The sequence below is a fragment of the Antechinus flavipes genome, chromosome 2 (genome assembly GCF_016432865.1).
Source record: "Antechinus flavipes isolate AdamAnt ecotype Samford, QLD, Australia chromosome 2, AdamAnt_v2, whole genome shotgun sequence".
In the NCBI taxonomy this organism is placed as follows: Eukaryota; Metazoa; Chordata; class Mammalia; order Dasyuromorphia; family Dasyuridae; genus Antechinus; species Antechinus flavipes.
This window is the reverse complement of record NC_067399.1, coordinates 598,034,788-598,047,452: the sequence shown is the minus strand read 5'-3', so window position 1 is coordinate 598,047,452 and position 12,665 is coordinate 598,034,788. Positions and strand designations below refer to the sequence as shown.

General features: G+C 34.7%; 1 protein-coding gene across 2 annotated transcripts in view; it reads left to right on the top strand.

Annotated features, from left to right (window-relative positions):
- Positions 1-1,723: 1,723 nt before the first annotated feature.
- RAB11FIP2 (RAB11 family interacting protein 2) overlaps positions 1,724-12,665 on the top strand; it is a 70,628-nt gene continuing 59,686 nt past the window's right edge. For both annotated transcript variants that reach the window (XM_051981521.1, XM_051981520.1), the window contains exons 1-2: positions 1,724-2,163; positions 11,862-12,304. In XM_051981521.1, coding sequence (XP_051837481.1) covers positions 1,811-2,163; positions 11,862-12,304 — 796 coding nt within the window. In that variant the 5' untranslated portion in view covers positions 1,724-1,810. The remainder of the gene's footprint in view (positions 2,164-11,861; positions 12,305-12,665) is intronic.

Sequence of the window (12,665 nt, the reverse complement as noted above, 5' to 3'; positions counted from 1 at the left end):
ATAGGAAGAGTAGGAATAACATCCTGTTGGGGCCAATATTAGATTATTAACTTTAAGTGGTAGGCAACCAGAATATCTGCGCTTCAAGCCTATCACTAATCCTTTGACAACTTTGGAGAGCAACAAGTGGTTAGGACTTTCTTTCTTCCTGGGAGTAGAGGAAATGGTACCGAGTGTTTTTGAAATATAGGTTGGTTGATTTGGAAATCTTTGTAATTACTTCAGGACATATTTGCATTTATTTGGGTCCCAGCTATTTCCTGCGGATAGAATGTAACTTTCTTGGAGGAAGAAAGAGTTTAGAAATTTTTTTGTTCTTTGTATCGCCTAATGTATTCTACAAAGTAGGGCGTTAATGTTTTCTGAATTTTCTTGTTTAATCCTTTTGCTCTTCTGAGCCTCCAAAATTGAGGGAATCTTTCCTGGGAGTCAACCTAGTTAAAAAAAAAAGCATCGACTTACACAGGGTCAGTGTTTTTAGTGTGTGAGCTCTGTGGGCATGCAGGCTTTCTCTCGGGCATCTTCGCCTCCGGCATATAGTAGGTGCTTGTGGACTTGATTGTAGGCCTGGTTCCACCACAAGTAGCTGTGTGCGCTTGGTCAAGTATGTGACCTTTCCTCAGCTTCCTAATTCAGTATCAACGAAGGGCGGGACTCTAGAGCTCTAAGGTGGCGCGTGGTGTCACATCTAGCCTCCGTCACTGCGAATTGTGGGCCTCCAGAGAGGCCTCAGTTTCTCTCTCTATACAACAAGTTCTTTTAGGTCCTCTCCACTCCAAGACTTCAAAGGAGATGCAGCTTCCTTTTTCCCCCTTCCCCACCTCAAAGTCATCCCTCGGCCTGAGTGGCCTAAGGATACCATGGCAACCAGGGAGACGCTTGACCCCTGACCCCCCGTCGCCGCGCCCTACTCTCGTCACGTTCCAACATGGAGAAGCCCAGACCGGAAGTGCCGCCCCAGCCGCCTGCCGCCCGCCAGTCCAAGGGCGCCGCCAGGCCCTAAAAAGATCCGTAAGCCCCAGCTCGGCCTCACGTTCCACCGGCGCCTGTAACGGCCCAGCCCCTTAGGTGACCGAGAAGCGAGGGCCGCGGCCCGACATACCCTGCATCTGAGAGGAAAGGAGGAGGAGGAGGAGGATCAGGCGAGAGGAGGGAGGTGGAGGGATAGAGAAAGGGAGAGGGAGCAGCCCGAGTCCGAGCCGCCGGGGGTTCGTATTAGCCGGGGGCTGGGGTCCGGGGCGGAGCCGACCCGACCTGGGGGAGACCCGGGAGCTAGGCGGGGCGGGAGCCCGAGCAGGTGCCGCGGGGGAGGCCCCGAGCGGGCGTGCTGGGTTGGGGCGGCCCGGACCAGAGTAGGGAAACCGAGCTTTAACAACCTCGCGGCGGCCGAGGAAAGCCCCCGCGCCCCGCCTTATGGGGCGCAGGTGACCCGGGCAGGCCTCACCTGTTCCTAGGGCCGGACCCGGAAGGAGCACCCCTCCCTCCCAGCACCTGATCCCCCACCCCCCCCTTTCCCCAAGGCTAGTAGCTAGAAAAACCCCGAGACTGGGGGAGCCTGGGAGCGATAGCGGGATCGGCCCGGCCCGGGGATGCCAGCTCCGGAGGCGGTGGCGGGCGGGGGCTCACGGGGCAGCTGCTTCGCCGGACCACGAGGCTGGCAAGCTTTGAGACTGGAAGCAAATAGAAATCGGGCAACTTTGAGTTCCTCGTGAAGTGCCCTTAATATGCAGTCCCTGCAGACTTAGGCTTGGGGAATTTTCATTTATTGCTACTGTTTGTAATCCCCCTTGGGGATCCCCCAAAAGGCAAAATGATGTTGTCCGAGCAAGCCCAGAAGTGGTTTCCAACTCATGTGCAGGTCACCGTGCTTCAAGCCAAAGATCTGAAGCCGAAAGGCAAAAGTGGCACTAATGACACATACACTATCATCCAGCTGGGCAAAGAGAAATATTCCACCTCGGTAGCCGAGAAAACCCTAGATCCGGTCTGGAAAGAAGAGGCCTCTTTTGAGCTACCTGGATTGCTAATGCAGGGCAATCCAGAGAAATACATTCTTTTCCTGGTAGTGATGCACAGGTCTTTGGTGGGTCTGGACAAATTTTTGGGGCAGGTGGCAATCAATCTCAATGACATCTTTGAGGACAAACAGAGAAGGAAAACAGAGTAAGTCATGCACTTTATTTTCTTGTTTTGCAGTGTTTAAAGTATATCTCATCTTGTAAAAAAAAAGGACACTTTCTATTTATTTGAGAGACATAGGTTTTAGGATGAAGCGTGGTGACTTTTAGAAAGAAGAAGACTTTTAGAAGAAAAAAATAACTCACAGGGAAAAAGCCTTTAAAAACGGTATTGCACAGATTTTATTCTGTTATTTGTTTTATTTTAAAGTAGTCATCTGTTTAGGATTTACAAATGTTAACTTTTTTTGGTAATGACTTTTGGAGTGGTGATTAAGATTACTTGTAAGAAGCTGTCACTTTTAGCCTTATAAAAATGGATAAGTATGCTTATAATCCCGAAAATTAGTCAAAGAGATGGGGTAATTACAAAGGTTAGTAGCCTCTGGGGGGAAAATATAACAAGCATATTAGAGTAGTGTTTTAATGTTAAATTTCAAAAGCTTAGGATTTCTTATTCCATTTTAGGATTACTTATACAATAGGTCTTCATTATTTCTTTGTCAACTGTTGCTCTATCTCAAGACAACTTAGTATATTCCATAACATTTGGAAATCTAGAATTTGAAAGTTACATAAATGTTTCATTTCTGACTTTGAATATTCTTATAACTTCTTTTATATTTTCATTCTAACCATGCCAGAAAATGACTTCAAAATTACTTCCACAAAGCTAATATATTTGTCCATATTAAGTACTTCAAGATTAAAAGTATTGATTCAGTTCTTAGGATGAAGAAGCTTAATAACATGTGCATTGGAAACAGGGCCTTCTTAATAGGAATCTTTAGTTATGAGACCTATTTTTTATGAAAACAATAATAAGATAAGTAAAAACCTCAACACTAAATATTAAAACGAAACAAAGTACTTCCAGAAGTAGGAACTACTGCCCAATTCAACTTTTAACCCAAGGATAATATGAGGAAATAATCAGTTTTGTTATATTCTGGAAAGAAGTACAGGTTGAATTACAGGTCTACAAACTTGGAAGAGACAAATAGAATGTTTTGAAAGTGAGTAATTCACTCATAACCACAGTCAAATTTCCTCTTTAAAAATCATTTGACTAGTGTAAATTTACCTAATGACATAATTTCACATACTTTAACTATAAACGTGTAGACTAAAGTATATATTGCTTCGGAACTTTTAGAAAATACTTTTTGGGGGAGAATCCATATTCTAAATCCTGATCCAAGGTTTGTGTTAGTGATAAATGCCAAGAATATAAAATTAAAAGTGATAATAAATATTTTAAAATAATTAAGGTGAAAATGTCCTAAGGAAAAAAGGAAAAGACAAACATAAAATGCATATTATCTGTGCTGTTGGTAGCACAGTGAAATACATTTTGCATTTCCTTTTTAAAAAAGAGTATTTTATTTTCCATTGAATTTTTTTCATATTATTGGGGTTGTTTTTTAAATAATATTTTATATGTTAAAATTGATGTATGCATGTTAGAAGATGCTTTGGAGACTAATGTTTGAACATACTTTCAAGTATCATGATTATGAATTTCTTATGCCACTTTAATTTTCAAATTTTATACTATATTTTCAAATATTTGATAGATTGTGTTACTGACCTATTAAGAATACATTTTCCAAATAAATAGTTGATCTAATTGAAAACTTAACAATTCTTAGTTTGAAATAACTGTTTTCCTTGATTCAAGATCTTTTTGTATGTGGTAGCATTTATCCAAAAAAGTGGCAGTTGACAGTCTAGTTTCTATGGGCAAAAGTTTGCATGTGTATGTTGACTTAAATAAAATTGATTAGTATTGTTTGAAAATCAAATTGTTGCTCCATATTATCTTTCCTAAGCTTATCATGTTATTTTACCCAAGTAGTTTTCTTATATTCTGTATCCTTAACATTTTTTTTTTTTTTTTGCATTGTATGGGGATGAATGAGGACCAGGTTATTTGATGAAGTGTCTTTATTGGTAATATTTCTAGTTTTTTAATATATTTAATAGCTTCCTCTTTCCAGCACAGCTGTACATATGGCCTTGCAAAAGACAGACTTGAGTCGCTGGTGTATTACAAAAAAAAAGATATTTAATATTCTGCACAATGCTGAACTCTGTCAGCAATTCCCAAGTGTTTTTTAGAAAATCAATATGAGTGATGAAGGCTACCAGCTGATTTAGAATTCCCATAAAAACTAGAGGGTGACACTTTTCCCCCCTTTGATATTGAACTAAAGAAAAATATTTACAGGTTGATTTATTCCAAATTGCATTATGATAGATAAAGGATGAAATTCTGAAAACTTCTTCTGTTTTTCACTGACCCCACTCATCACTTTTTCTCCTTAAAGAAAGAAGGGAAAATGGCTGAATCTGAATAATTTAAATACTGGCCTAGAGAGTACTTCTGTGTCTTCAACTTTAATGGCTTGGTGCTGGCATGAGACTTGAGAAAATAAAACCATGTTTAATATAACAGAATAATAAAATTGTGCATGCTGTTATGTAATATCTATTGCTTTTTTACAGCAATACATTGTGTGTTTAATGCTCATGAAAATAGTATTTGGAATCCCTAGAGTTAGGTATGATGCAGGCATGAGCTTTTTAAAACTTCTCTGTGCAGCCTTGCCAGTGCACCTGCATTCTGGCCTCTAGCACCCTTAATGCCAATCTTTTCCCCACTTCTGACCAAATAGCACCAATTGTTTGGGAATAGTTCCCACATGTGTGATGATTTTTCTAACATGGACTGGTGCCCACTAAAAATTGAATTGAGGCCATATTGAATTTAAATCCAGGACTCAAGAGATGAAAAAAAAAAAAAAATCAGCATTAATCCACTAAGCCTTAAATGCTATGTCTTCATTTTATCTTTAGGAAGCCTGGGAAAACAAATGATATCTCAAGAATGGTTCTTGAAGGCCTCATTAAGACTTCCATGTTATAGCAGCATAAAAACAACATCAAAGCAACTTAAATTACTTCTTATGCTTATACTTTTATTCTGAAGTTTTATGTTTTAGCTTGTGAATACATTGTTGATCTAGTGAAGGACTTAGATAATTGGTAGACTATATGTGCCTACCTCAACTATAATATCAAGTACCTTTTTGTGCTTCCCATTAAAGTTTGCCCAAAGCTTTAGAGCAGAGATTTTTAACATTTTTAATATTTCTGAATTAAAAAACAAAAACAAAAACAATGCTTTTTCTGATCACTTCTTTATTATAACTGGCATCTATTACAATTTTATGCATACAATTAAATATTTACATTTAAAACACTTCTGAGAATGGGTCTATCAGTTTTACTAGACTGCCAAAGAAGAACTCTACACAAAAGATATCCCTGCTTTGGAGCTATTTTATAACTTGGTTAATTCTAGAAACATAAAAACGACGATATCTTTGACCTCTGTTTCCTGGTAATCAATGTCCTAAAATTTAAATATATATTCTGCAATAAATGTATCTTAACTAATTGGTAAGTGGATTGTTTATTAGAAAAAAAACCCTTTAGAATGTTCAAAGAGAATTCAAAATCATTGATTTTTTTTTTTTTTTTTTAGATTAAATCCTGTGCAAATTATTTTACCAAGTTGGGCCTTAGTTTCCCATTTAATAAAATGCAGGAATTGAACTAGTCAAATCCAGCTTTAAAGTTTATTTCACATCTGCTCCACAAATCTTTTTGCTAGGATTTAGAAAGGATAAGAAGTTGAAGTCACTGCCATCGTGGAGTATATGTTTAATAGAAGATATGTACAAAAATAACTCAGTAAGAGTCAATCTGTTGTCAAAGGAGTTTCAGACTTAGAATAAGACCTGGATTTGAACCCTGCCTTAGTCACTTAGAGCTGATGGGACTTATCCTCAACCTCAGCTTTTTTTTCTGTGGAAATATTGTTTTTGTGACTTAATTTCATTAGGTTGTTGTGAGGATGAAATAAGACAACCTATAAAGGGGTTCATAAATTTTAAAGTTCAATATAATTGTCAGCTGTCATCATCATCTATTGTTATAAAGTGCTTTGGTACTTTAGAAGAAGGAGCAGTTACTTCCAAGTATGAGACTGTGAATTAATATTAATATTGGTATTAAAGTGAAATTATTTGTTATGCTTATATTTTGTCATATTTTGTCCTTGTCAAAACATTTTACAGATTTAGGGGGTTTTGTATAAAAATTCTATGATTCTGTTTTCCTTTTCTCCTTTGTTCTTTTTCCTTTGAGTTATAGTTCTACCTGTGTTTAATAGTGTGACACCTCTAGATATTATTTATCCATTGTTACATTCTCAATTGATGGGTTTTTGATGAATAGTTTACCTATTTCCTCTAGATTATTGCTGTTTATGATGTATCATCTGTCAAATATTTCTCAATATGAATAGTAACTAATAATTAGTTCCATGGCTACATTGGCAAGGCAGTAGCCATTACATTGGTAAGACATTTGTGTTTGTTGTGTTTCTTCTATCTGAATTCCATAAAGATTGTAGTATCTTTGTATCCCATTTTCTAGTCATTGAATTTTCCAACTTCACATTAGTGCTACTGTTAATTCTTTTTTTTACCTTAGATCTTTTATTCTTTATGTAAGTTGTTTAACATTGTTGGTTCTTAATTGTTGTTATTTAATGTTAATTAAGAGTTGTTTTCTTAAATTTTATTAATATTAGGTGCTTGTGAAAATGATTAGCAGAAATACTTTTATCTGAATGATAGTATTAGAACCTGTATCTTAATTTTGAAAAAGTGGAATCAAGTTATGGACTTCCCACATATAGCTAGATCTTTATTTTTATAATTAAATTTATGTACAAATTAATCTCATAACTAATGAGGTAAAGGTTTAAATTGTTTGTAGGTTGCTTTTTAAAATGTTTAATGCCTTTGATTATACTATAGCTTTTTGTCTTCTTTCAGTCATTCAAGCAGTCAATATATTAGAAGAAGCAATAACAAATTAGAAGTTAAGAAATCTAGAAGGCTGTCTGCTACAAACTAGTTATATGACCTTGGTTCAGACATTTAACTTAATCTGAGCCACCAGTTTTTCAGTTCAAAATTGAAGGGATTGATTATAGAATGATTTTAAGGTTTTTTTGAATTCTAACAAAAGTCTGACAGTTTTTAAAAAAATATTAATACAAGTAATAATTATGGTGTATAGGATATTGATAATGTTATGTTATTGATCTTCACAAAAATCTCATAGTTGCCTTGTCTTATTTAGAATTAATATTGATACCGAATTTAGGCCTCTGTCTACTGTACCATAGGTACCTGTCTTTGATTTTTCCAAATTTAAATAGTAATAGTGGTTTAGAGAAAATTTCTTGGATGTCTATTATTATATCTCTTAGTTGTTGATTTTTGTATATTTTTCTATCTAAATATATATGATGATTCTATACACTGTTAGATCATATGCTATAAGGTGATATATACAAAGTACTTTTAAAAGTATATATATATGTTAGCTATCATCTAGTATAAACAAATTTTCCCTGCATACATTCACATTTTCTTACTTGGTTTTCTTTCTTACAGACTTTTGTATTGAAATAGGATTAGCATTGCAAATCAAATGGCCCAAGCTGTTATGATCTTGGCTCTGGTGTCCTATACAACTAACTATAGTTGTATGTGGTCTTGTAGATATATTGGAGAACCCAATCCTGGAAATGAGTTATTTCCCAAGAAGAAAATAGATTAATAGTATATTGAATAATTTTTTTTATATGTAAAGTCAAAAGTATCAATAGATAAGTTAACCTTGCTTAGCTTATATATAAACAGTGAAAGTAGGAGAATGTGATTACCCAAATGGACTATAATGTTTATTTCAAAATAATTTGTCGCAATAATTTATGGCATCCTGAATCTTGATATTTTTAATAATGTAAAATTTTATTTCACATACAGTTCTATATCTATGTAAAATTTACTTAGTTGACTCAGCTGAAAGAAAGGAGGAAGAAAGATGGACAAGCAGAGGAGAATAATTCTTTCAGATTACCTATTTTAGGTACTTTGTTCAGATGTGGCTGACATATTCTTTTTTGTTTCTTGTCTAATAGAACTAAGTGTTCATCTGATAAAGTATTAAATTAAAGACAAGTTATTATGTCTTACATATTCTAATTGTGACCTGTGTAAAATTGAGTCATTTAATTCCTTTTTAACTAAAAAACTTTTTAGGTTTGACTTTTGGGTTTTGTAATATCTTACTCATTTTTTTGTATACTTGACGCTGGCTTCCTCATGGAAAATATTCCATTTCCTAACTCTAGGCATGTTCACTTGCTCATTCTCTCAGCCTGGAATTCTTCCCTCTTCGTTTTTGCCTTTGGCTTTCCTACTTTTCTTCCAGTTCGAGGTAAAATCCCACCTTCTTTAGAAAGATCTTCTGGATTCTCCTTTGTGCTAATGTCTTAATTTTATTGATCATCTTCAATTTATTATGTATATGTTTTGATTGTATATATTTAGTTTTCAATATTGCTTTTCCCATTAGAGTTCCTTGAAAACAGTGATGTCTCTTGCCTTTCTTGTGTTTTAAGTGCCAGTGTCTGGCTTGTGGATCTGTGAACTTTTGTGTTTTGTGTTTGTGGACTCTCACAAAGACTTTTGTGTTACTTGATAATGAAGTAAAATATCCATGCTTTCAGAGGAGTTATTTAAACAAATTCTGTTGATAAACATTTGGTAAGCTTTTATGTTCTTTTGCAGAATGTTAAGACTAATCTGCCCTTGTAAGAAGAACCCCTTGTGATATTCTGAAAATTGTGGTATTTTTCATGGTTAAAGATGCTGTAAATGAAACCTCAGTAAACTATGCCTTGCATACTCTATTTAAATAAAGTGTGTAGTATATTGGAACAAAATGTTTGAAAATAGAAAATTTTATTTTAAATTAGTTTTTAGTATTTCCATTTTAATATACTGTTACATGAAGTACATGGATGCCAGCAGGAGGCATTTAAGCTTTTCTTTTCCAGTAATCTTAGCTCAGTTTATTAGTAACCAGATTTCTCAGCATTGTGATCAGTTTGCATATTTTATAAAAACTCAATTCAACAAACATTTATTAAGCTCCTCTTGTATATAAAGTATTGTTTTAGGCATTGAGCATGCTCCTTTGTCACCTCCTTTTTCTCTCTTCCAATCCTTAATAAGTCATATTACCATCACAAAGCTTTACAAAACCTTTTACTTGGATTGGGAATGGAAGGGATTGGGGAAAAAATGTATACAGTTAATAAAAAGCTAGTAATTTCAGGGGCCTGGATACAGGGCTTAACAGTTTGAGGGGATTTAAGAAAGGTTTTCTATGGGAGAAGGCACCTGAGCTAAGACTTGAAGGGAGGTTGGGTTCCAAGAAGTACATTAGGAGGGCAAAAATTCCAGTTTTTGCGGGGGTATGGAAGTTAGAGATGTTCTTGTACATATTCAGGTGGAACAGAATGCCTATGGGGATAAAAATGAAATACATTTAGACATAAAGATTGTAGATAGATTGTTTTTATTTTATTTTATTTTATATTGACAGAATCCATGCCAGGGTAATTTTTTTTTACAACATTATCCCTTGCACTCGCTTCTGTTCCGATTTTTTCCCCTCCCTCCACCCCCTCCCCTAGATGGCAAGCAGTCCTATATATGTTAGATATGTTGCAGTATATCCTAGATACAATATATGTTTGCAGAACCGAACAGTTCTCTTATTGCACAGGGAGAGTTGGATTCAGAAGGTAAAAATAACCCGGGAAGAAAAACAAAAATGCAAATAGTTCACATTCGATTCCCAGTGTTCTTTCTTTGGGTGTAGCTGCTTCTGTCCATCATTTATCAATTGAAACTGAGTTAGGTCTCTTTGTCAAAGAAATCCACTTCCATCAGAATACATCCTCATACAATATCATTGTCGAAGTGTATAATGATCTCCTGGTTCTGCTTACTTCACTTAGCATCAGTTCATCTAAGTCTGGAGAGAGATTGTTAAAAGCCTTTGAATGGCCTACAAAGAACCATGATGAGAGAACAAGGCTAATGGCTTTGAGATTGGAAAGAGGAAGAAATGATATGTGGAGGCCTGTTTAACAAGATTTCCTATTTGATTGGGTAGGAGATAAGGGAGATTTGAGATTAATTAAAGTTGGCTCCAAGATGGTAATCCTAAGTAAATTATATGATGGTGATACTATCCACAAGAAATAGGGAAGTTAGATGAAGAGATGGGTTGAGAGGGAAAAGATTATCAAAAACAAAACCAAAAACCCATTTTGGACATGTTTGAGTTTGAATCACCTATGTGACATTCAGGTGAAGATGTCTAGCAGGTAGGTGATAATGTGAGACAATAATTAGCATTTTTAAGATTTTTAAGTACTTGACATATCTGTTAAGTTTATAACATTGTAAGATAGATGCTATTATTATCTGCTTTTTACTCCTGAGGAAGCTGAGGTATAGTTTCAGATCAGATTTGAATTCAGGTTTTACTGATTCCATGTCCAGATTTTTATGTGTGGTCCCATCTTATGTAGATTTGGACATCATCTATGTAGCTGTAATAATTGTACTCATGGAATTGATGAGATCACAGAGAATATGAAGAGAGATCTATATTAGTTTCTATTTCGGAATCTAATATAAAATGTAGTATAAATAAGATGCATTATGTCCCCAATGTTCTTTAAAGTTATCAAATTATTTCTCATTAGGGTAAGTTAAATGTACTGATTGTACCCAAGTAGTATTTAGAGCGTTGAAAGACTTTGGGAGAATCATTTTTCAAAGAATTTGATCATTATTTGTCATTGTAAATTGCCTAACTCAAAAAGAATTTTTATTGGTGAATGCTTTCAGATTCTCTCCTTCAGTATATTTCAATGTCAAGAAAATTTACTTAGGCCATTAGCAACACTTATCACATATGGAAACATGTTAGCTATTACTGATAAGAATTTTAAAGGTGAGTAATTTTAAAATCATATAAGAAAAGGTCACTTAAAAAGGTATACTGACACTTCTGTTTTCAAGCCTATTCAACTAGCTTCATTTCATAGCACAGCATTAGTTGTATAACCTCTTTGAAAATGGATAAACCTAGAAATGTACAGGATTACTAAATTGGATAAACACTGTTATTCCATTCTTAAATGGTCTTGAAATGTCAAATTATGAAAAAAAAATCATTTATATATGAAATTTTAAGGTTTTCTGTCTAATGAAAGTACACCTTGTTATGTTTTATCTTTAATTTTTAAATCCTTTTATAATATTCTTATATTGGAATGTTTTAATATAGATTGGCTGGATGCATGTGTTTATTTTGGAAATAGTTGCTATTCTCCCATAATTTTTTTTTTCTTTTTGATTTAAGAAATTAAGGGAAGGTACTGCACTTTAAAATATCAGAAGAAACTTGTAGACCTATGGCTAGTTACATTTGAGTTGGGGCAGAGTAGGTGATGGGTAGTGCAAAAAGTTCTATTTAAAGGAAATTTAAAATATACAAACTTTGTAAGTTATGTTTTGTAGTCTTGTCAGCATTTTGTTACATCAATCTAAGGGTTCAAAGATACCTTGGTTGGAAATTTTTTTGAGTATTTGGTGATACTGTGCAAATAATAAATCTAATGAACATAGCTGAATGTCTGATGCAGCCCATTTTTTTCCCTTCTTTTTTAAGGTGGTTTAGATTAGAATCCAAACAAGGGAAAAGAGCCAAAGACAGAGGACAAATAAAGGTCAACATTCAATTTATGAGGAACAATATGACAGCCAGTATGTTTGATCTATCCATGAAGGACAAAACAAGATCTCCTTTTGCAAAACTAAAAGATAAAATGAAAGGTAGAAAGAATGATGGGACGTTTTCTGATACATCTTCAGCAATCATTCCAAGTACTCACATGCCTGATGCTAACACTGAACTTTCAAGTAGTGAAATACAGATGAAATCCAGACCAAAAAAGCCTTTTCTTTTGGGACCTCAGCGACTTTCTTCAGCTCATTCAATGTCTGATTTAACTGCATCACATGTTTCTTCAGAGAAATTGAAGACTACCACAATTGGTCATACACATCTTTTCAGGCGCCAATTAGAGTCATTTGAATCTGTTGAGGAAAGTGGTAAGTGAAATGTTTTACTAGATATTTTGATAGAAGTTTAAACCACCCTTTGATTTTCTTACATATAGTTTTTTAAGTTGGAAAATGCTTTTTTTTTCTTTTAGTTTTTTTTAAAATGAGTTCTCAATCCTTTTATTAGTAAGTAATATAAATTCATTTCTATTTATAGCAAATTTTCAGCATGAATTCTTCAGTTTTAAAACTTCCTTTTATGGTCTAATTCTCTTTTATTGCTATTTTTTCATATTGAAGACTTTATAACATTTAATTCTGTATAAATTGTGTTACAAAATACATACTTTCTGGGGTCAAAAATGTCTTTGAAAATAAATCCTGCATATTAAAAATGAGTTTAATAGTA